At 41.0% G+C, this 25,174-nt stretch overlaps 2 protein-coding genes across 3 annotated transcripts in view; both read right to left on the bottom strand.

Annotated features, from left to right (window-relative positions):
• Positions 1-25,174, bottom strand: part of LOC106069518 (serine/threonine-protein kinase 38-like) — a 234,674-nt gene that overhangs the window by 166,834 nt on the left and 42,666 nt on the right. The window lies entirely within an intron of this gene.
• Positions 1-25,174, bottom strand: part of LOC106058387 (dynein regulatory complex protein 9-like) — a 51,773-nt gene that overhangs the window by 984 nt on the left and 25,615 nt on the right. For both annotated transcript variants that reach the window (XM_056043619.1, XM_056043620.1), the window contains exons 8-9: positions 2,713-2,867; positions 1,036-1,193 (exon numbers count right to left, since the gene is read on the bottom strand). In XM_056043619.1, the coding sequence (XP_055899594.1) occupies positions 1,036-1,193; positions 2,713-2,867 (313 nt within the window). The remainder of the gene's footprint in view (positions 1-1,035; positions 1,194-2,712; positions 2,868-25,174) is intronic.

Genomic DNA, 25,174 nt, shown 5'->3' on the forward strand with positions numbered 1-25,174 from the left:
TAGGGAAAAACATTGGAAAGTATTTCAATCATGATACGATGTACAATGTCTTTTTGAAAAGAGTAAATATCATTTCTTTAAATATCATTTCTTAATATCATTTTTTTAAATATTATTTTTTTAAATATCATTCCTTTAAATATCATTTCTTTAAATATCATTTCTTTAAATATCATTTCTTTAAATATCTTTCTTTAAATATCATTTCTTTAAATATCTTTTCTTTAAATATCATTTCTTTAAATATCATTTCTTTAAATATCATTTCTTTAAATATCATTTCTTTAAATATCATTTCTTTAAATATCATTTCTTTAAATATCTTTCTTTAAATATCATTTCTTTAAATATCATTTCTTTAAATATCATTTCTTTAAATATCATTTCTTTAAATATTTAGTCTTTAATCAACTGAGAGAATGTGAGAAGTAAAAAAGAAAACAAAAATGAGAAAAAGAGTGAAGCGATTTAAAGAAGAGAGAAAGAGAAAAGATCGACAGAGAGATGAAGAACAACACAATTTAGCGGGAGAAAAAGGTTATTTAAAAAAAACATTTTAAAATTCTGGAGTCAAAAAAAAAAAAAGAAGGTAGAGAAGGACTGGAAACTATTTGTTTTCTAAAGAAAGAGAGTCTGAGACAAGAGAGACACAAGAGAGAAAAGACAGACATGCGAGAGTAAATAGAAACAAGAGAATGAGTTTTGAGAACAATAGTAAGACAAAGAAAGTCTATCTAGTCTAGTTCCTAGCGATCTATAGGGCAGATGATGTAAATGTAATCTATTTCTGAGGTTCACGGTTAACGAAGGTGTCGTGTGGCCAGCACAACGACCAACCGCCTTTACTTCCTCCAACTAATGTCAGGTAACCATTAGAACTGGGAGGACTCAGAGGCTCCCAAAGATCCCAAAATAAAAATTCCCAATCTTCATTAAGATCTGAACCCGTGACTTCCAGTTCGGAAGCCAAGCACTTAACTGTTATGCCACAGCTGATATGGACAGATAAGAAAAGTGATGATTCCTCAAACTTGCCTGAAATCCTCAACAATAGGCATATATTGACTTGTGAGAATGTTAAGTTCCTCAAGTCTGTATAAATCTTTCTGTCTATCCTCTTTCAAGATATCCAGCTCGGCTATCAGAATGTCTCTCTCCGTTTCATATTTGTCTGTCCAGTATGTCAACAGTTCCTAGAGAAAACATTTGAGGTCATCAAAGTGAGATGGACGGGCATGTCGCATTTGGTAGAACAGGGTTTGGGGTTAGTTAGTGTCACTCTCCACTGCACTGAGATGTCAGACTGAACAAATAGACCTCACACTGGGACGTCAGACTGAACAAATAGACAGGCCTCACACTGGGATGTCAGACTGAAGAAATAGACAGGCCTCACACTGGGACTTCAGACTGAACAAATACACAGGCCTCACACTGGGACGTCAGACTGAATATAGACAGGCCTCACACTGGGACGTCAGACTGAACAAATACACAGGCCTCACACTGGGATGTCAGACTGAACAAATAGACAGGCCCCACACTGGGACGTCAGACTGAATATAGACAGGCCTCACACTGGGACGTCAGACTGAATATAGACAGGCCTCACACTGGGACGTCAGACTGAATATAGACAGGCCCCACACTGGGACGTCAGACTGAATATAGACAGGCCTCACACTGGGACGTCAGACTGAATATAGACAGGCCTCACACTGGGACGTCAGACTGAAGAAATAGACAGGCCCCACACTGGGACGTCAGACTGAAGAAATAGACAGGCCCCACACTGGGACGTCAGACTGAAGAAATAGACAGGCCCCACACTGGGACGTCAGACTGAAGAAATAGACAGGCCCCACACTGGGACGTCAGACTGAAGAAATAGACAGGCCCCACACTGGGACGTCAGACTGAAGAAATAGACAGGCCCCACACTGGGACGTCAGACTGAATATAGACAGGCCTCACACTGGGACGTCAGACTGAAGAAATAGACAGGCCCCACACTGGGACGTCAGACTGAAGAAATAGACAGGCCCCACACTGGGACGTCAGACTGAAGAAATAGACAGGCCCCACACTGGGACGTCAGACTGAATATAGACAGGCCCCACACTGGGACGTCAGACTGAAGAAATAGACAGGCCTCACACTGGGATGTGAGACTGAAGAAATAGACAGGCCTCACACTGGGATGTGAGACTGAAGAAATAGACAGGCCTCATACTGGGATGTGAGACTGAAGAAATAGACAGGCCTCACACTGGGATGTGAGACTGAAGATATAGACAGGCCCCACACTGGGATGTCTGACTGAAGAAATAGACAGGCCTCATACTGGGATGTCTGACTGAAGAAATAGACAGGCCTCATACTGGGACGTCAGACTGAAGAAATAGACAGGCCCCACACTGGGATGTCTGACTGAAGAAATAGACAGGCCTCATACTGGGATGTCTGACTGAAGAAATAGACAGGCCTCATACTGGGACGTCAGACTGAAGAAATAGACAGGCCCCACACTGGGATGTCTGACTGAAGAAATAGACAGGCCTCACACTGGGATGTCAGACTGAAGAAAAGACAGGCCTCACAACGGGACGTAAGCAAAGGGAAGGAACTGATCATTAAAGAAAATGAAATGTTTTCTAACAGAGGTAATCACTCAACAGAAACAAACAATATATTGATGACCTGTGGACTGACCTTAACTGACGCTATTTTGGTGTGAATAATTTCCACCATGGAGCAGTTCCGATTCATTTCATGATCAATTTCTTCCAACAGACTCTCGCGTGTTTGATCGCACTCTGCGGCTTGCTGTTGCCAAAACTTTCTATTCTTGCCTATCTTCATGTTCGCTGGGAGAACGAAAACACACAAAAGTTACTGAAACCAGAGACAATTTTTTTCATGGGGGTAGCCGGGGGGGGGGGGGTGAATTTTATCAATGATTTTTTGCTTTGATTTTGTTTATTTTAGGTTTTAGATTTTAATGATTTCCATCACTTTCTCCAGCACACCAAAAGGGGGTTTGAGTTCAAATCCCCCCCCCCCCCCAGGGCGTTTTGAGTTAAAAAAAAAACAACCTCCAGTCGGTTTTGAGTTAAAAAAAAACAACAACCTCTAGTCGGTTTTGAGTTAAAAAAAACCTTCTTCTAAAAAACAAAAATAATACAAACGACAGTCACCAAATTCCATGAGCGTATCCAAGGGGGATTTTGAGTTTGAAACCCCTCCGAATTTTTTAAAATGATAAACCCACATCTTCAATATAAGACTAAAGCATACAACAGTCATCAGATACTATGATGGAAGCCAAGAGGGGTTTTGTGTTTAAAACTTCCTCCAGAGGGCTTTAAGTAAAACCCCCCTCAGAGGATTTTGAGTTCAAAACCCCTTTCAGTGGGGTTTGAAGCTATAAACCACCTCTTCAATATAAAATTATAGCAAACTACACAAACAAAATTCTATCAGCGTAACCAAGAGTTTACCCCCCCCCCCCTGCAGATGGCTTTAAGTTTAAACCCTCTCCACATGGTTTTGAGTTTAACTTCCTCCCTACAGATAGCTTTGAGGTTTTAAACCCCTCTTCAATATTATTCTAAAGTAAACTACAATCACCTAATTCTATGAGCATTACCAAGGGGGTTTGAGTTTGTTAAAAAAACAAAACTCTTGAGATTTTTTAGTTAACCCCCCCCCCTCCCAACAGATGGTTTTGACGATAAAACTTTTATTTTCGATATCAAATCTGAAGCAAACTACAGCCACCAAATTCCATAATGCTCAGAATATGCATTTTTTTTTTTTGTTTTAAATACCGGAAATAGTGCTTGGCGGTGGGGCTTTTTTTGCCCTATATAATATTAAAAGCACTGTATATGTTTGTTCCATGAAATAAAAACAACAACTAAAGAATCGAACAAACTATTGACTGTACACGGTGTTATTTTTATCCGGGCGGCCCGGGCTTTCCTATAGGGTCGAAAAATAAACCAACCACAAACAAACTGCAAACGTTGACTGTGGCTCTCGAAACTGTCAATAACTTGACTGAAGAATTCCTTCTCGTCGTGATGGACAAGCTGGCCATGAACGCTTATCGTGCACAGTGCTGAGAGTCTTCTTCACGTTCCAGCTCTTGCATCGTTTTAGGAACACTAACAAAAAATCCGGTTTTGGAGCCTTGTAGGCAGGGGGACAGTGGTCAGATCACTTCTCTCCGGCCAGCTCTCCATCCACCTGACACTCAATGGCGATGGCTCTCCATCTCTTTGGGTCTGGTCAGTATGGAAGTGTATAAAGATTGTTGACGTGTGGGCAGCCCAGCAATCGCAGATTTAGATCACAGGCTTTCCCCCAGCAGTAGAGAGGTCACTCCATCTCCATCGTCTCTCGAGAAGTAAATGCCACAGACATGGTTTACCATCAACTTCTGATTAGCTTATTTAGTCGATCACAATAATACAACTCTACTCAAGTGGACGCGTTGCTGGTTAAGTTACTACTTTCAAGATGTTCATTGATCTGAAGGTGCAAAATATTGTCTAAAATTTGGCTATTTGGTGTGGGGGTGTGCACGTACATGGTCCGCAGCAGTTACTGATAAACCTAGGCTAGTTTTGTGTAGTGTAATGCACACATTGTAAGAAAATTTCCTTCTCGATAATAAAGATTATTTAAATTATTATTGTTATTAGTCTAATACAATATCTTATCCTTACAACTAGACTTCAGTGGAAGCACAATGGTTTCTATGTAGAAGACGTTAATGGATTTGAAGGTGTAAAAATTGGCTAGAATTTGGCTACTCAGAATCCAAGGGGGTGCACGTGCACGATCTTGCACTCCCTCCCCTGCATATATATATATAGCGGGGAGAGGGAGAAAAAATCCCCCTAACCTCCCCGAACAAAATCCTGGCTACGCCCATGAGAGACATGGTTTACTTCCTCATTCTTCATTTCATTTTTTTATTGATCTTACTTTTTCACCGCCTTGTGTCTTCATTAGATTGTCACGTGATGTAGCTATTTGTTTTCTTAGTGTATTGCTGGATGTTAAAACAAAGATTCTCCAATAGTTGCCTGGTCCTGTGGTATGCGCTTCGGGATGTGCTCGTCATGGTCTCGAGTTCTACCTCAGCCCAATGCTATCCCCCATCCCCCGCTTGAACCAAATAATCAGTCATAGACTTCCCACATGGTCTCTCGACTTCTGTTCATCTACTTCCCACATGGTCTCTCGACTTCTGTTCATCTACTTTCTAGAATGAGTTTGAAACAGCCTCAATTTGGACAGCATTCAACAAGGAATTTTATAAAGGATGAAGTGGCAAGTTGTTAGGACAAAATGTCAAGACACTAGTTAGACTTAGAGGTGAAACAGTGGTTAGGGTGTGTGTATGTGTGTGTGTGTGTGTGTTCTATGGTGAAAAGTGAGAAGAGGTTAGGGATTGAGTGTGAACAATGGTGACCCGATAAAATAGCTCGAACAAATTAGCGTGGACAAAATAGCGTGGACAAAATAGCGCTGACAAAATAGCGCTGACAAAATAGCGTGATTAAAATAGCGCTGACAAAATAGCGTGGACAAAATAGCGCTAACAAAATAGCGCTGACAAAATAGCGTGGACAAAATAGCGCTGACAAAATAGCGCTGACAAAATAGCGTGGACAAAATAGCGATGACAAAATAGCGTGGACAAAATAGCGTGGACAAAGTAGCGTGGACAAAAATAGCGTGGACAAAGTAGCGTGGACAAAATAGCACGGACAAAGTAGCGCGGACAAAGTAGCGCGGACAAAATAGCGTGGACAAAGTAGCGTGGACAAAGTAGCGTTGACAAAATAGCGTGGACAAAATAGCGTGGACAAAATAGCGTGGACAAAGTAGCGTTGACAAAATAGCGTGGACAAAATAGCGTGGACAAAATAGCGTGGACAAAGTAGCGTGGACAAAGTAGCTTGGACAAAATAGCGTGGACAAAGTAGCGTGGACAAAGTAGCGTGGACAAAGTAGCGTGGACAAAATAGCGTGGACAAAGTAGCGCGGACAAAGTAGCGCGTACAAAGTAGCGTGGACAAAATAGCGTGGACAAAGTAGCGTGGACAAAATAGCGTTGACAAAATAGCGTTGACAAAATAGCGTGGACAAAATGGCGTGGACAAAATAGCGTGGACAAAGTAGCGTGGACAAAATAGCGTGGACAAAGTAGCGTGGACAAAGTAGCGTGGACAAAGTAGCGTGGACAAAATAGCGTGGACAAAATAGCGTGGACAAAGTAGCGTGGACAAAGTAGCGTGGACAAAATAGCGTGGACAAAGTAGCATGGACAAAGTAGCATTGACAAAGTAGCGTGGACAAAATAGCGTGGACAAAGTAGCGTGGACAAAATAGCGTGGACAAAGTAGCGTGGACAAAGTAGCGTGGACAAAGTAGCATGGACAAAATAGCGTGAACAAAGTAGCGTAAACAAAGTAGCGTGAACAAAGTAGCGTGGACAAAGTAGCGCTGACAAAATAGCGCCGACTTACGAAGTATATAAAAGTACCGAATTATTAGTAATAAAATGTCCTGGGCAGCATTTGTGTTGATGTCTCTATCTTTTTCAATAAGAATAGATCTGAAAAGTAGGCCATATTTGCAGAGAACGAGAGTAGTTTAAATTTTAGATCATTCCCCTTTTCATCATTGTTTAAAATGCATAACTTGCTAAAAATAGGATTTTGAAAATGTGGTGACTCCTTTCAAGCAGTGATGTAATTTTGTTTTCTGCGATATTTTGTTCGCGCTATTTCTTCGGCGCTATTTTGTCCGCGCTATTTTGTCGGCGCTATTTTGTCGGCGCTATTTTGTCCGCGCTATTTTGTCGGCGCTATTTTGTTCGCGCTATTTCTTCGGCGCTATTTTGTCCGCGCTATTTTGTCGGCGCTATTTTGTCCGCGCTATTTTGTCGGGGTACCGTGAACCATGCAAGATAAGCGGTATTGTCGTCAACGGTCTTAGATACGAGAGACGACTTCAGAACGCCAAACAGAAAAGACGTGTTATTTTTTAGGGAGTTTGTTCTAAAATACAATTTTATTTATTTCGACTAAAAGTCTACTCCATTTCAGCTCAAGTTGAATTTGTCTATATTGTAATAACCATTATTTTACTTTTATTCATAAAAAGTTATTCGAGTTATTTCACGTTTTGCAAGTTAAAATATAAGAATAATTGGATGTTTAATTTGGATTTAATTAGTTAAAAAAATTAATAACTTGCAGAGCTGAAAATTTTATGCATATTTTTCAATTAGTCATAAATACACGATTGCTTGTAATTTTTAATGGCTTCATTCTCCATTAATATAGTATATTTAATGCATACTGCATGCTATCTTTAAAAAAAAAAAATTAAAAAAATAGGTATAGAATCTAGATGTACATAAAAGTTGGTAAAGATGTCAATGTGTATGCTCAGGGACTCACTATTGTTATTTTTTTTTAGACTGACTCACTCACAGACTTAACTTCTATCACCAATTATAGGCCTATAGGCTACCTAAGTAATAAATGACACTCTCAAAACTGTATTAACTCTTTTATTAATCGCTTATTTAACTCATATTAATAGTATACAATGTAAAAAGAAATTGTCAAATGTGATGAAAAGAGAAATATATTATCCAAGCTGGCTTTATCATTCAAACACCGCGAATGTCATAAAATAAGTTTATACCGGAAGTACCTCGTCTCAAATTTTGGAGTTGAACGAAACTTATACTTAGTTACCCTTAGTGTTGGCAGTCCTGTATATATATAGTCTGTGGGTACAACGTAGGACTCTGTTGATTACTTTGACTAAAGTGCATGTTACAACGTAGGACTCTGTTGATTACTTTGACTAAAGTGTATGTTACAACGTAGGACTATGTTGATTACTTTGACTAAAGTGCATGTTACAACGTAGGACCCTGTTGATTACTTTGACTAAAGTGTATGTTACAACGTAGGACTCTGTTGATTACTTTGACTAAAGTGTATGTTACAACGTAGGATTCTGTTGATTACTTTGACTAAAGTGTATGTTACAACGTAGGACTATGTTGATTACTTTGACTAAAGTGCATGTTACAACGTATGACCCTGTTGATTACTTTGACTAAAGTGTATGTTACAACGTAGGACTCTGTTGATTACTTTGACTAAGGTGTATGTTACAACGTAGGACTCTGTTGATTACTTTGACTAAAGTGTATGTTACAACGTAGGACTATGTTGATTACTTTGACTAAAGTGCATGTTACAACGTAGGACCCTGTTGATTACTTTGACTAAAGTGTATGTTACAACGTAGGACTCTGTTGATTACTTTGACTAAAGTGTATGTTACAACGTAGGACCCTGTTGATTACTTTGACTAAAGTGTATGTTACAACGTAGGACCCTGTTGATTACTTTGACTAAAGTGTATGTTACAACGTATGACCCTGTTGATTACTTTGACTGAGGTGTATGTTACAACGTAGGACTTGTCACAGTCCAGTTTTAGAACCTCTGTGACATGAAGTGACACTCAGTCACCTATTGTAACATTCCGTGCGGGCAAGCACGAGGTTATGTGAATAAGTTAAAGGACTCTGAAATAAGGGTCAAAAGTTAGTTAGTGAAGAACTCCAGCAGAGAGTGGATGTACGATTTTCTCTGTCTGTAATATGAATGAATATTAATGAATTTGATTTAATGTTAACTTGAGAGTTTTCTTTGGACTTATATTTTGAACATTTCATTGATGTGATTACTTATTCCACGTGGCATGAACAGCCAGTGTTTATTGGTGTATATTTTGTGACGGCTGAAGTCGCCAGTATTTTCTGTAATTTATCTATATATATAATAAATTCCACGTCTGCTACCACTGTGTTTATCAGTAATTCTAAATGTTGTCGTTGGAGACCTTAGTATACTAGTAATATTGCGCACTTGCAAATCTAGTGCGTCTAATAAGTACATCGCTAAGAGGAGCAGTATAACCGTACCAGAAGAGGTACCCTACAACACACAGACGCACCCACGCCGCTACGCCTACGGCCAAAACCAGGTAGCGACATTTGGTGGCCAGTATGCAGTATGGACCTACAACATAGGTGACATTTGGCCTTTGGTGACCAGTAAAGGAGTCTTAGAAGGATCTCAATCGCCTCTATAGCAAACAGCGCAAGACTACACCTTCCTTAGACCGGTACTTTTTTCTCAAGATGGCGGCTAACTAAACAAGTACGAAATCCAGCCTGCCCACAAGATCCATTCAAGTAACACCTGCATCCTGAGATCCATTCAACGCCAACCCTGTTCCTAGATCTACCTCTGACACCTGTCCGGTGTGAAACCGAAAACAGAAGACGACTTGATTCCTATCTAGAGCTACAGATGTCGTCTGAAAGAAAGAGCCATACCATTCAAGACATCGCTTGATGACACTAATGACAGATACACCGCTTCATCGCTAGTGCTCGCCACTATTCATCATCGTGGATTACTTTGAAGTACTAGACAGAACTTGTATCAACTATAAATTTGAGCATTTGAGCCATCTTATGGCATTGAACTGGACTATTTTTCTTCTACCACTTTAATGCTCATAGTAACGTGTATTCTTAAATTGGATTACTTATAGTATACATGGATTATTATTCTTAAATTGGATTACCTATACATGGATTATCATTCTTAAATTGGATTACCTATACATGGATTATTAGTCAACCACCCAAGCTATTTGAGGATTAAACTACACGAGTCAACAAGAAAAAAGTCTGTAAGTCATTATTAACAAATTAGATACATGCATATGATTATAAAGTACATGGATTTTGCTTTGATATAGCAGTAATTAAACTTGATTGTTAGTAGAGTTAGTAATTGATAACTCTTGGCATTTTTGGAGCCATATTTTGATTTCATTTTTCTAAGTGTTCTTTTAAGGGTGGCTGGAGAGGGACTATTGTATGAACTATCATAACAATAGGATCTATTAGGGTCTATCCTATTTGTTCTCTGACCTCTATAAGGCCCAATGCGTTTGAGGCTCTCCTTGTTGGTACGGAGGTCATAGAATATAGTGGGAAAATATTTATTTAGCTGTTGAGTCTTGTTTGTATTTCTGTCAGTGTACTTAATCTGTATCTATATTGTTTTTTGTTTAAAAGTCTTGTATCCATATATCTGTATTTCTCCTGTCACATTTCAACTTTTTATTAATTTCTTTAAAAGCAGACAGTGTTGTTCTCTATATTGTTTCTGTGTTTGTCCTTTTTACTTATACTGTACATATATTTTTTCTTTCTCTTACTAATTTACATTTTTTACTATTTTACTCTGGCACTACAGCACACATGTATAACATATATTGAAATTTATGACTATTGAATTTGAATAGTTTATAATTGAGTAACTGAGTAGATTTTGATCTAGATCTATACATTTGTTTCACAATTATCACTACATTCTTTCATTACATTGTAACCATTGATTGAATTTTTTATATTATTGTGTAATATACACATGTTAAATAACTGACACACACTGTATTGACAAGTATAACACAGTACATTTTTTCTTTTCTCACTTAATTAACTACACAAAGCATTAATCATGTCTTCCTATGACAAAATTTTAGAGCTAGTGAAAGTCATGGAACTAGAAGGGGATGAGAAAAAGGAATTTATTAAAAAAGAATTAGAAAAGGCTGAGAAGAAAGAAAGGGAGGAAAGAGATAGGGCTGAAAAGGATAAAGATAGGGAAGAAAGAGCTGCTGAAAGAGCTCATCAGAAAACATTAAAAGAACTAGAAACTAAACAAAGAGAAAGCCAAGACAAAGTAGAGTTAGCTAAACTAGAAGCTGCCAAAACAAATTCCAACATTAATACCCAACAGTCTACAACAAAGCCATTCATCTCCAAATTCCACAAATATAATTCAAAAGATGAAACACTTGAAAACTATTTAGTCCAATTTGAGCATATAGCCTCAACCTATAGTCTTGACAATGAGGACATGGCCAAACACCTACTAGCAAATTTGTCAGGAGAACCCCTCAACATCATTTCCACTCTAACTGTAGACCAAAAGAAAGACTATGCAGCAGTAAAGACTAGATTATTAGAACACTTTGGAAAAAATTCAGATTTCTATCGTAAGCTGTTCAGGGACACAAAATTGAAAAAAGATGGGGACTTCAACAGAATAATATTCGACATGAGGACTAACATGATAAAATGGTTAGAGCTAGCAAAATGTGACATCAAAGACCCGACACAAATCCTAGACATGCTACTTATTGACAATGTCCTCAACAACGTGACAGACTTAGTATTTACTTTCCTTAAGGAAAAGAAGATCAAGACAGAGACTGAACTGATAACGAATCTAAATCTATTTAAAGACAGTCACCCTGGACACACGATTGACAAAAGAGACCTACACCAACTAGTAGCCACAGCAACAACATTCAACAACAACAACAATGACAAATTCAAATGGTCCAACACCAAGACTTGTTTCAATTGTGGTAGAAAAGGCCACGTGAAAAATCAATGCAAAGCTCCTATAAACTACAATAACAATTACAGATACAGAAGTTACACTAGTTTCTACAACCCAAACAGCTACAAACAAAACAACAATAATTACAATAATAGACCACATAGACTACACCAGAGTGAAAGTCCCAATGAAAGAAGAAGTTTTGCAAACAGTTACCAACACAATAGCTATAACAGAAACAGGCAATCTAGAAGGGACCAATATAACTACCACACCAACAACCACCCAAACAACTACAATAGAGGAAATAATAGAAACAACAGTGGCAACAACACCAACACCCATAGAGAGGAAAATGTAGCCTACATGCAAGCAAATAAGTCCAAAATAAAAGTCTTTCCATCCTATGTTAATTCTAAAGAAGTAGGATCAATTCGCGACAGTGGAGCCACGGCAATAATAGTTAAAGCCTCTTTAGTCGAACCAGGACAGTATTTAGAAGATACAGTAAAAGTGACCTATGCAAATATACAAAAATTCGATATTTGCAAGACCGCTAAAGTCCTAATAGAATCACCCTGGATTACAGGAGAACTAGAAGCCATAGTCATGGACACCCCAGCACAAGATCTAATAATAGGCAATGTAGATGGTGTAAAAGATCCAACACTAGAAGAAGTTATGCAATGGGCGGAAGATAGACAAAAATATTCCCTATTTAAACATGAGGCACTACTAGCTCAAACCAGATCACATAAAAAATAACACCAGAAATAGAATGCCCCACTGTATTACTCAATGAAATAGGCATAACTAGGTGTGACAAGTGGGGAAATGTGACGTGTGTTTGGCACGTTTTATGTCTAGGGGATGATTATTTTTAAAGCTATCACACCCCCACTTATCAGCATATGAATCGGGAGCAGACACGCAACGAGACAAAGCAATGAAAGATAGATACAAAAGTTAAAATAAAGGATATTTATTTACATAAATATACATATAATAATAAAAAGGGGGAGGGTTTGCATCTATCTCTAGTATATTCTATGTTTAATCATCACTCTTGCACATAATAAGAGAGTATGTCACTTTGTCCTCTGACTTAGCTGGTATTCCTGTTGATGTCGTAGCTGGCTGTGTCCTGGCTTGAGGATCTGCAGCTGGAGGTGGCGCTCTAGCGGATAGAGGGACGCCGGCGATATAGCTCTTGTGGAGTCTCAGTCCCAAGTTCTAGTATCTGTAGTGGGCACAGTATGGCGGGTGGCCGGATACCGTGGGCACAAGGTTACTGCGGGCAGAGCTGATCTGCCGTGGGCAGCGTAGTTGACAGGATATGTCCAGTGAGTTGCAGAGGGTTGGCGTAGCTATGACGTCTCACACAGATCTGGTCTATAGGGACGTCGCCTTAATAGCTTGGCAGGTGGGCCGTCGAATAGGCGGGCAATGCCGATAGCGCCAAGTGGTAGAGTTGAGTAGATCTCCGCAGGCGGTAGATGATACTCAATAGGAAAGTGCAGTGCTGGATAGCACTAAGCACAAACAAATGGGCAGGTCAGTGAGCTAGTGCAGTGCTGAATAGCACTGAGCACATAAATAGTAGGTGATTCTTGATATCGAACAAATAGGCAGACACCTGAGGGAGGCTGCGGATAAATAAAGACAAGTTAGGACATGTCTCTCATACATCTTATCGATGCCCTCGACTGAGGTGCATTCGTCAGATTGGTAAAATTGCTTTAGAGCACAAGGGGAGATGATGACAAATGGGATTTGGAAAAATAGATGGCAGATAGTAGCAATATAGAAATGTACATAAAAGGGGAAATAATAATATAAGAATGTACATAGAAGGGGAAATAATAATCTCAAATAAACAACACAGGTGGATAGAGAAAGAAGGGGGGGGGGGAGGTGAAATGGGCGGTGGTCAGTGACCCAGATGGTTTGTTTACATACGACCGTGGGTCGAGAACAAAGGAGCGTGCTTGAATGTAGAGTGTGTCCGTTCAAGCGGGGTAACTCTCATTAGAGTAAAATGAGTAAAGGGGAGATAATTCATTACAGGGGAGATACTTCATATCTCCTTTCTAAGCGCAGTATTAGTGCGATAGTAAAATCATCAAGGCGATCAACCGAGATAAAGGAAATAAAATAAGGTGTACAAATATATACATGGTTGCATCAATGATCAATTGAGCAACGTAGCATTAATAGATTAATGCAATACTAAAATATATACATAGCACATGTTTATGTTTTCTACTTACGCCAGTGAGAAATACACAATGCACTAATTAAATATAAATGAACTAAGCAAAATACACATGATAAAAATCCAATTGAAATATACACAGAGTAATTAAGATGGAACTTGTGATTAAGTTCGGCTTACCACCAGGTATTCCTCTAGGAGGGAGAATAAATGATATAGTCCAGACTCGATAGCTCAGCTCGAATGCGAAAGAGAGGGTGATTTGAGTTGGTTTACTATATATATATGCCTGAAAAGTGTGGGCGGACACCGGAAATGTCCAAGGCTAAGATTTTTCTTACACGTGGGTGGATTTGACTCGAGGTGGGAGCCGCACCTTGGAATATCACGCGGTGTGTTGATCAGCGTAATCTCTTAGATCAAAGAGAGACGTGAGAGAAGGGGGGAGGAGAAGGATTAGCTTGCATTCAAACCAAGGTGGTGTCAACCGCGACTGTCAGACATCCTGTCGATAAGATCAAGGTCTGAGCGTATCTTTGCCCCGGTCAAGGGAAGATAAATGAAAGGATTGGCCTAATTTTCTCCAAGGTGGTGGACTAAGTCTAGCCTGGTAGAGAGGAAAAGGTGTGGCGGGTGAATAATTTAGGGGTAGGATGGAGAAATAATTAAAATAAAATAAATGAATAATGAAAAATAATATTTAATGCTGTGATAAATTTGAGTGACTCTGACAGCGAGTTTTTGACTTGTCACATACGCCGCCGCCAAGATGGATCTATCGCAGAAAGATCCATAAAGTGCGAGCAGACTGATGTCACTCTAACTTTAAGATCAGTTGTTATCACAGCATTAGAAAAAAAAAATCTGAGAAAATAAAGGGATAGCCATGCCAGGAGGAGAGTCTATCCAAGTTGGTCCGTGGTCTACTTCCCGTCCCTGATTATGTAGTCACCTGGGTGAAACATTTGGGGTTGCTCGGGAGAGTAGATTGGGCGAGATTGAGCTCGGTGGACTCTGGCAGTGGGTGGCGGCTGAGGAAGTCGGGGGCGGAGTTCTCGCTCCCTGGAACGTGCTCTATATGGAATGAGTACGGTTGGAGGAGGAGTGACCACCTCATGAGCCGGGCATTTAGATGTTTGCTGGATGATAAATACGACAAGGGCTTGTGGTCGGTTTGGAGAACAAAATGTTTGCCATAGAGGTACGCCTGGAACTTTTCGATTGCCCACACTAGGGCTAGACACTCGAGCTCGATGGCCGCATAGTTGGATTCCGCTTGGTTAAGCTTACGGCTGGCGTATGCCACTGGGAAGAGTGTGTCGCCCGATCCTTTCTCTGGTTGCATAAGAACTGCCCCAAGGCCGGAGCCGCTGGCGTCAGTCCTGAGCACAAAAGTTTGAGAGAGATCCGGTAGCTTCAGCACAGGGGTGGACGTGAGGCACTTCTTAAGCTTTTGAAAGGCTACCTCGCAGTCTTCCGTCCAGATTACCTTGTCGGGCTGACTTTTTTTTGTGAGATTCGACAACGGAGCCGCCACGGAGTTGAACTTCGGTATGAATTTCTGATAGTACCCACACATTCCCAGGAACGATCTAACACCCGTCTTGTTGATGGGACGAGGGGCCTCGAGCAGCTGCGCCACTTTCCCTTCATCGGGTAGGAGCCGGTTGAGTTGAATGGTGTGGCCCAGGAACCTAAGCCGATCGAATCCAATGAGACACTTAGTGGGTCTGGCCGTGAGCCCGGTCTCTCGAAGCCTGCTCAAGAGCGACGAGATGAGCTTCACGTGTTCTGCCCAGTCTTCCGTGGCTATCAGAATATCATCGATGAAATTCTGGATGCCTGGATTGCTGATCGGGGCCAACAGTTTCCTCATCATTCTGTTGAAGACACTGGAAGAGTTGTTGAGTCCGAATGGGACAGTCTGAAACTCGTAATGGCCTTGGGGGGTGCTGAAGGCTAGCATGGGGCGGCACTCAGGGTCCACCTCAATTTGGTAGTACCCCCGGCTCAGGTCAAACTTACTAAAGTACCGGGCGTTACCCAACTTTGCAAAGATGGTTGAGGGGTCTGGGAGGGGCTCGGCTTGGAATTCAGCCACCGCATTTAGTCGCCTGAAATCTATGCACATCCTGTGGCCACCATCCTGTTTGCGGACTAGTACCAGTGGTGCGTTATAAGGCGACAAAGATGGCGCGATGATTCCAGCTTTTAATAGCTCCTCCACCTCCTGCCGGACTATTTCGGCCTTGGCATGTGGCAGGGGATAGGCTTTGGCTCTTATCGGTTCGTCGTTGAGGAGCTTCATCGAGAACCGTTCCAGCGTGGTCCTTCCAGGTTTGTCCGAGAGGACATCTTGGAATTTGGCCATCAAGGACTCGACCTCCGCCTTCCGGCTGTCCTCCATTTGTGGGCAAATGTTTACGTCCCGATATGTCTCTCTGGGAAGGAGAGGATACTCGACCAGCTCCCTGGGCTCTTCCACCTCTTCGGCCACGGAAATCACCATCAAGCTCTGTGCGGAGTCTGGCGAGGGCCTTTCCACATAGAGCTTGAGGAGATTGACATGGTACATCTTCTCCTTGCGCCTGGTTCGGATTACGTAGTTGGTGGGGGAGACCTTCTTAGTCACCTCGAAAGGACCTTGCCAGCAGAGTTGGAGTTTGTTAGTGCTCTTAGGCAACAACAGGAGTACCTTATCTCCGACTTTGAGAGCTCGTTCTCTTGCTCTCTGGTTGTAATACCGTTCTTGCCTCTTACGGGCCTTAAGGAGATTGTCCCGAGCTATAGACCTCATCTCTTGTAACCTCCCTTGAAGATCTTGGACGTATTTGGACACGGTTTTGACTTCCTCTTCGACATGTTCCTTGGTCCATGTTTGCTTGAGGATTTCTAAGGGCCCTCGAGGATGAGCCCCAAAAATGATTTGGTAAGGGGAGTACCCTAGGCTGGCCTGGGGCACTTCACGGTACGCAAACAGCACAGCCGGGAGATAATCGTCCCATTCCTCTGGCTTGCCTTCAGTGAGGCGTCGGAGCATGGTTACCAGGGTGTGGTTGAACCGCTCGACCAGCCCGTTCGCCTGCGGATGATAGACCGACGTGCGCAAGTGTTTTGAGTTGAAAAGGGCGTAGGCCTCTTTCATCAGTTTCCCGGTGAACTGGGAACCGTTGTCGGTGAGAATCACCTCTGGAAATCCAATCCTCGTGAAGATGGTGAACAAAGCATCTGCCACATGTTTAGCATCGATGCTGGGCAGTGGGGCCGCTTCTGGCCATCGCGAGGCTTGACAGATGACGCAGAGGATGTAGGCGTTCCTCCTTTTTGTGCGGGGCAAGGGACCTAGTAGGTCGACCGACACTCGCTTAAAAGGGGTATCAATTAACGGAGTCCTCCCTAACGGAACCGGAAGCACTCTATGTCGCGGGGAGGTCTTCTGACATTGGGGGCATGAGGACACGTATCGCTTAATGGCAGCCTGCATGCCAGGCCAGTAGTAGTGGACCTCGATTCTGCTAAGAGTAGCGTCCTGACCCAGGTGGGCGCTTAGGGATGAGGCGTGGCCCGTACTCATGACCTGATCTCGGAATCGCTCAGGGACCACTAGTTGGTTGGATGCGTCCGGATCGTTGCCTCGTCGGTAGAGGAGCCCTTCTTTGATAAAGAAGGTGCCTGGTTCAGTTGACTGTCCTAGTCGTTCCTGGATTTCGAAACATTTGCGGAGCGAAGGGTCTTGTCGTTGGGCACTTCTCATCTCCCCGGGTGTGGGGTTGATTTCGGAGGGGCAGCCCTCTTGGTCCTTAGCCTGAGCCCTCGTTATCACCGGAGCAGAGACATTCGGATAGGGGGGCGTGCCTAAGTAAACGTGACTACACCCTAGAATGAGGTCATAGGCTGGGGCTTCCATCACAACGGCCTCAATGCGCTTCCTAACATATCTTGATTCGACATCAATTTTAGCCTTTCGGAACGCCTTCGGGGGACTTTCCAGGTCCGCCATTTGGAGATATTCAACCTTGTCGAGGAAGTCGCCAGGGCGCACCAATGAGGCCTTCACCACGGCTTCCACCTGGCAACCTGTGTCGTTGAGACAGGTGACCATCTGTCCATTGACCAGGACTTGTTCAACATTAGCTGGAGGTGACAGCTGATCAGAGCTGTGGATTATCGCAGCTATGGTGTGTGGCTCAGAGTTGGGCACATCATGCACACAGATAGAGTTCACTGGTCGCGAGGATTTAATTAGGGACCTGCAGTCCTTGGTTTCATGGCCGCATAGGCCGTGAACGCGACAAGACAATCTGTTTTGTCGGGGCGGAATGGGTAGATGGTTGCCCTGGTGGCGCGGCTGGTGTTGGGGAGCTTTCTGGTTTTTATGTGGGGGCGCGTGTTTGCTGGGGCCGAGGGAAGGCTTGTCGGATTGTTTGTCTGGCGCCGGAGGTTTCACCTTGAGATCAGAACGGGCGATTGAGTACCTATCAGCAGCGGAAGCTATATCGTGAGGCGCGGTGGCCTGTTGTTCCCTTACATAGACTTTGACCTCTGGGGGCAAGCACTCCAGCAGTTGCTCCGAGAGCACCAGGCTCGCTAGGCCGTCGAATGTCTCCGGCAGTTGGCTGAGGGCGTGCCACTTAGTAAGGTACTTGTCCAGCCGGTCGCACAGGTTTACGTAGGTCTCTCTGCGTTCGAGGCGTGACCCTCTGAACTTTTTGTGGTAGGCCTCGGCAGTCAGCTCGAACTGGATCAGCAGCGCCTGCTTGAGGGCTGCGTAATCTTCTCGCTGGCCGGAGGGAAGTTTGGAGTAAACTTCGTAGGCTTTGCCTCGGAGGCATTGGGATAGCCGGAAGCACCATTTCTCCTCTGGCAGACTGTAAAAGCGTGCTACTTCCTCAAAGCGGACAAGATAAACTTCGATGTTCTCTGTCTTGTCGTCAAAGTGCTCCATTGGCATGTGGGGTAGACCGTTCAAGGAACTTTGAAAGGAGGCTGGGCTAGCCGGGCGTGACTCGGAAGAAGCGTGGCGGGCGGCCTCGTTTTCTTTGTCCGCGGCTATCTTTTCTCTCGCTGTAATTTGTTGCTCTTTTTCTCTTTCTCGCTCTGTGACTTCTTTAGCAATGGCTATTTCAGCTTCCTTTCTTTCTCTAGCAATAGCTATTTCATTATCCTTTTCCTTCATTGCTAGCTCATGCTCCCTTGCATGTTTTTCCTGTTCCTCTCTATCAAGAGCAGCAAGTCGTCCCTTAATGTATTCATTCTGCTCTGCGTCGCTAAACAATTTAGCCTCATCCATGATATCTGCTATCCGCTGCTTGCGGTCAGGTTCAGTCTTGGAGCGAGTGCCGCTGGCCATAATGATGAGGGGTGGGTAATGAGAGGTACTAGGATGGTGGAGGGGCAGATAGAATGGATAATAGGGTCGAGCTAGAATTAAAGAAAGTGGGTTAGCGAAAGTGAGTCGCCGGTTATAGGAAAGAGTGCTAAAGGAATGTGGTGTCTGCCTATGTTAATCACAAATTCCTGCAATGAAATATTACAAATAAAATGCAATAAATATAAAATATAAAATATGACAGAAGTGACACTCTTGAAAATGCGAAGTGATGATACTTATAAATATTCTTAGAAAAAAATTGATATGGAATTTAGTTATTGCTGCCTGTTCGTGCCTGCTGTAAAGATGGGTTAAATCCCGGACAGGCCCCCAAAATGTGACAAGTGGGGAAATGTGACGTGTGTTTGGCACGTTTTATGTCTAGGGGATGATTATTTTTAAAGCTATCACACCCCCACTTATCAGCATATGAATCGGGAGCAGACACGCAACGAGACAAAGCAATGAAAGATAGATACAAAAGTTAAAATAAAGGATATTTATTTACATAAATATACATATAATAATAAAAAGGGGGAGGGTTTGCATCTATCTCTAGTATATTCTATGTTTAATCATCACTCTTGCACATAATAAGAGAGTATGTCACTTTGTCCTCTGACTTAGCTGGTATTCCTGTTGATGTCGTAGCTGGCTGTGTCCTGGCTTGAGGATCTGCAGCTGGAGGTGGCGCTCTAGCGGATAGAGGGACGCCGGCGATATAGCTCTTGTGGAGTCTCAGTCCCAAGTTCTAGTATCTGTAGTGGGCACAGTATGGCGGGTGGCCGGATACCGTGGGCACAAGGTTACTGCGGGCAGAGCTGATCTGCCGTGGGCAGCGTAGTTGACAGGATATGTCCAGTGAGTTGCAGAGGGTTGGCGTAGCTATGACGTCTCACACAGATCTGGTCTATAGGGACGTCGCCTTAATAGCTTGGCAGGTGGGCCGTCGAATAGGCGGGCAATGCCGATAGCGCCAAGTGGTAGAGTTGAGTAGATCTCCGCAGGCGGTAGATGATACTCAATAGGAAAGTGCAGTGCTGGATAGCACTAAGCACAAACAAATGGGCAGGTCAGTGAGCTAGTGCAGTGCTGAATAGCACTGAGCACATAAATAGTAAGTGATTCTTGATATCGAACAAATAGGCAGACACCTGAGGGAGGCTGCGGATAAATAAAGACAAGTTAGGACATGTCTCTCATACATCTTATCGATGCCCTCGACTGAGGTGCATTCGTCAGATTGGTAAAATTGCTTTAGAGCACAAGGGGAGATGATGACAAATGGGATTTGGAAAAATAGATGGCAGATAGTAGCAATATAGAAATGTACATAAAAGGGGAAATAATAATATAAGAATGTACATAGAAGGGGAAATAATAATCTCAAATAAACAACACAGGTGGATAGAGAAAGAAGGGGGGGGGGGAGGTGAAATGGGCGGTGGTCAGTGACCCAGATGGTTTGTTTACATACGACCGTGGGTCGAGAACAAAGGAGCGTGCTTGAATGTAGAGTGTGTCCGTTCAAGCGGGGTAACTCTCATTAGAGTAAAATGAGTAAAGGGGAGATAATTCATTACAGGGGAGATACTTCATATCTCCTTTCTAAGCGCAGTATTAGTGCGATAGTAAAATCATCAAGGCGATCAACCGAGATAAAGGAAATAAAATAAGGTGTACAAATATATACATGGTTGCATCAATGATCAATTGAGCAACGTAGCATTAATAGATTAATGCAATACTAAAATATATACATAGCACATGTTTATGTTTTCTACTTACGCCAGTGAGAAATACACAATGCACTAATTAAATATAAATGAACTAAGCAAAATACACATGATAAAAATCCAATTGAAATATACACAGAGTAATTAAGATGGAACTTGTGATTAAGTTCGGCTTACCACCAGGTATTCCTCTAGGAGGGAGAATAAATGATATAGTCCAGACTCGATAGCTCAGCTCGAATGCGAAAGAGAGGGTGATTTGAGTTGGTTTACTATATATATATGCCTGAAAAGTGTGGGCGGACACCGGAAATGTCCAAGGCTAAGATTTTTCTTACACGTGGGTGGATTTGACTCGAGGTGGGAGCCGCACCTTGGAATATCACGCGGTGTGTTGATCAGCGTAATCTCTTAGATCAAAGAGAGACGTGAGAGAAGGGGGGAGGAGAAGGATTAGCTTGCATTCAAACCAAGGTGGTGTCAACCGCGACTGTCAGACATCCTGTCGATAAGATCAAGGTCTGAGCGTATCTTTGCCCCGGTCAAGGGAAGATAAATGAAAGGATTGGCCTAATTTTCTCCAAGGTGGTGGACTAAGTCTAGCCTGGTAGAGAGGAAAAGGTGTGGCGGGTGAATAATTTAGGGGTAGGATGGAGAAATAATTAAAATAAAATAAATGAATAATGAAAAATAATATTTAATGCTGTGATAAATTTGAGTGACTCTGACAGCGAGTTTTTGACTTGTCACACTAGGGAGGAACTAATAGCTATGCAGAAAAATGACACCACAATACAAGACCTCTTAAGCAAAGATTATAACAAGATAAATTTAAATAACCACCATATAGAAATAAACAACTTAGCCATTAGATATAACAGGAAAGAAAACTGTACTAGACTTCAAATCCTGATCCCTAAAACTTTAAGAGCTAAAATATTAAATATGGCACATGATGACCCCACAGCAGGACACTTAGGAAAAAAGAAAGTATATGCTAAGATAGCCAACAAATTCTTCTGGCCAAAGATGGGAAAGGACATTAAGAACTATGTAAACAGTTGCACAGAATGTGCCAAACAAAAAACAGTAACTAGAGCCCCATTAGAAAAATCAGATAAATCTCACCATTTTTGGGACAAAATTGCCATGGACATAATGGGACCCCTAACAACCAGCAGTAAAGGGAATAAATATATTCTGGGTATCATTGACATGTCCACTAGATGGGCAGAGGCATTTCCTTTAAAAGATATAAAGGCTATTGACATATGTAATTGCTTAAAAACACTTTTTCTTAAATTTGGATTCCCTAATAAGTTACTGTCAGACAATGCATCAAATTTTAAGTCCCACCTTAACCAGGCATTTGCAGAAATGACTAACATCCGCCTAGTCCATAGCACTATCTACTCACCACAGGGAAATGGGGTAATAGAGAAATGGAACAGAACTGTAAAACAGATGATATATAAGCTAGAAAGAGACTCAATGAGTACCTGGGACCAGACTCTTAGCTATGCTATATTTGCCTACAACACTAGCATCCATGAAACCACCAAATTCAGCCCCTATGAGCTTGTATTTAACAGAAAACCTAAAGGACCGTTAGAGTTATGGGCTGACAACATGTTAGACTTAGAAAACATAGAACAGTACCATCCTTGGATAATTCAGACCAAACAACAACTTAGACAAGGAATAAAACTAGCAGAGATAAACATGGACAAAAATCTAGAAAGGCATAGGAAAATAAAAAACAGAAATAGAAAACTAAGAACACTAAATGTAGGTGACCAAGTTTTTGTTAAGATAGAAAACAAACACTGTAAAGATAAGAATGAGGGACCATTTAAAGTTATAGAGAGAATTAATAACAAAGTGTACATCATTGATAAAGATGGTAGAGAATGCAAACTCAATATTGACAAACTTGTAAAATTGGATAAGAGACAAATAACTGACACAGATATAATTGAACCTGATGTAGAAACCAAACACAATATACAAGAACATATAGTAAGCACCATAAACACCACACACAACAGTAGTCCAAACATTGAAAATGATATGTTACAGAACTTGACAAGTAAATATAGTGATGTAATTACACAAAAGCTAGGATGTACCAATCTGATAGAACACACAATAAAACTCAACAAAGCATTACCAACTAAGACAAAAGCCTATAGTATTCCTAAAGCATACGAGGACTTAGTTAGGACAGAAATGACCAACTTAATTAAAGATGGGAAGATAGAGAGATCAGAAACATGTAAATATGCATCACCCATGGTCATTGTAAAAAAGAAAGACAGTGGAGTAAGAATCTGCTGTGACTTTAGAGAAATAAATAAATGCACAGTCATAGACCCAGAACCCCTACCAGACACTGACAGCATAATTACAACTTTAAGTAAATCATCCCTATTCACAACAATGGACTTAAACAGAGGCTTCTGGCAGATTAAAATGGACCCTGACTCTAAGGAATATACAGCATTCAAATGCACTATGCCAGGCCTAGAAGGTATCTATGTCTGGAATGTCATGCCATTCGGCTTAATAAATAGTACAGCCACATTTCAGAAATGCATGTCAAAATTATTAGAAGGCATAAATAATGTATTGTCTTATGTAGATGACATTTGTGTTTTCACTAACTCACAACAGGAACACATTCATGTACTAGAGCAAATATTTTCAAGACTAAGAACACACAACATGACATTAGCCCCCAAGAAATTAAACCTAGCCAAGCCTGAAATCCAATTCTTAGGATATTGCATCACCAATGACAAAATTACACCCACTGAAACAAACCTAACAAAGATTAAAAACATAAAAGAACCTAGGACTAAGAAAGACATGAGATCATTATTAGGACTTTGCAACTTTTATAGAAAGTTCATTCCAAATTATGCACAGATAATTGAGCCCCTTGTTGAATTCACTAAAAAGAAGCATGGAAACACAATTTGTATAGATGAAAAAAGTAGACTAGCATTAAGCAACTTAAAAGATAAATTTAATGAGAAACTAGAATTAGCCAGTATTGACCCAACATCAACACTATCACTATACACTGATGCCTCCAACACTGGTATTGGGGCATGCTTACTACAGCAAAGAGAGTCATTTTTTAAGCCAATAGTACACATCAGTAGAACACTGTCTGAAACAGAAAGAAAATACTCAGTGATTGAGAAAGAATTATTAGCCATTGTATGGTCAGTTGTAAAACTCAAGAATTACTTGTTAGGTAGATTTTTTAGCATTAAGTGTGATCACAAACCATTACTGGCACTAAAAAGAAAAGATCTAAAAAATGACAGGATAAACAGATGGACACTCATTCTCTCAGATTACAAATTTGATTTAGAAAGCATTCCAGGACATGAAAATGTAATAGCTGACTTTTTATCCAGATACATAATACATGAAAATGAAGCAAGTGAAAATAATGACATTAAACACATCAGCCAGGACATTCTGATAGAATAAATAACCAGTACAAAGCACTTAGAAACAAGTAGTAGCAGTCAACTAAGTTAAATTAACATTCTACACACTTTTCAAATAAGTCATGACACTTTATTGTTACACTTTTCTTTTGGGTCATGATGACATTTATGCTTATGATCAATAACAGATCATCTATTTTCTACTCATTGTATTTTATTGTCAACTTGTAATATGACAAATGCCAGATGTGTTTATTTTGTGTGTATATATTGTATTTCATTACTGATTGTGCACAGCAATGTAAACAATGAGATGTAAACAACAGTGAACTACTTGAACTGTTGACCTGAATCTTTTTTTTCATAACAACTCACAGATGTAAATATTGTCTAAAATTTTTTACACACCTGAATACTACAATGAATGTTTATAAACATGGAAATTTGTTTACTATTGTACTTCAATACTACACTCAGACTATTTATAGTAGTCTTATGCAAGGTCAACCTTGAACTGGATTGACATGTATCTGAAAATTTTTTTTATTTTATTTTTCTTGATGATGGCAAAACTTAGAATAATATTTTGACACAGCACATCACAGTTGTAAATAAATATGAAATTTTTTTTCTGTAATAATTTTGAGTAAATTTACTCAGTGTGTCAAATGATACACATTGATAATGTTGTGCATCTACAATTATAGTAAAACATTGGATGTGGAATAACTTGTATATTTTTCTCTTTTTTATATTCATTATCATATGATTGCATGTACAAATTTTTTTTTCAGTACAAATGTATGCATAAAGTTTGTTAACACTTGATGGAGGTACTTTTCATTACA

Source organism: Biomphalaria glabrata, chromosome 10 (assembly GCF_947242115.1).
Source record: "Biomphalaria glabrata chromosome 10, xgBioGlab47.1, whole genome shotgun sequence".
Lineage (NCBI taxonomy): Eukaryota > Metazoa > Mollusca > Gastropoda > Planorbidae > Biomphalaria > Biomphalaria glabrata.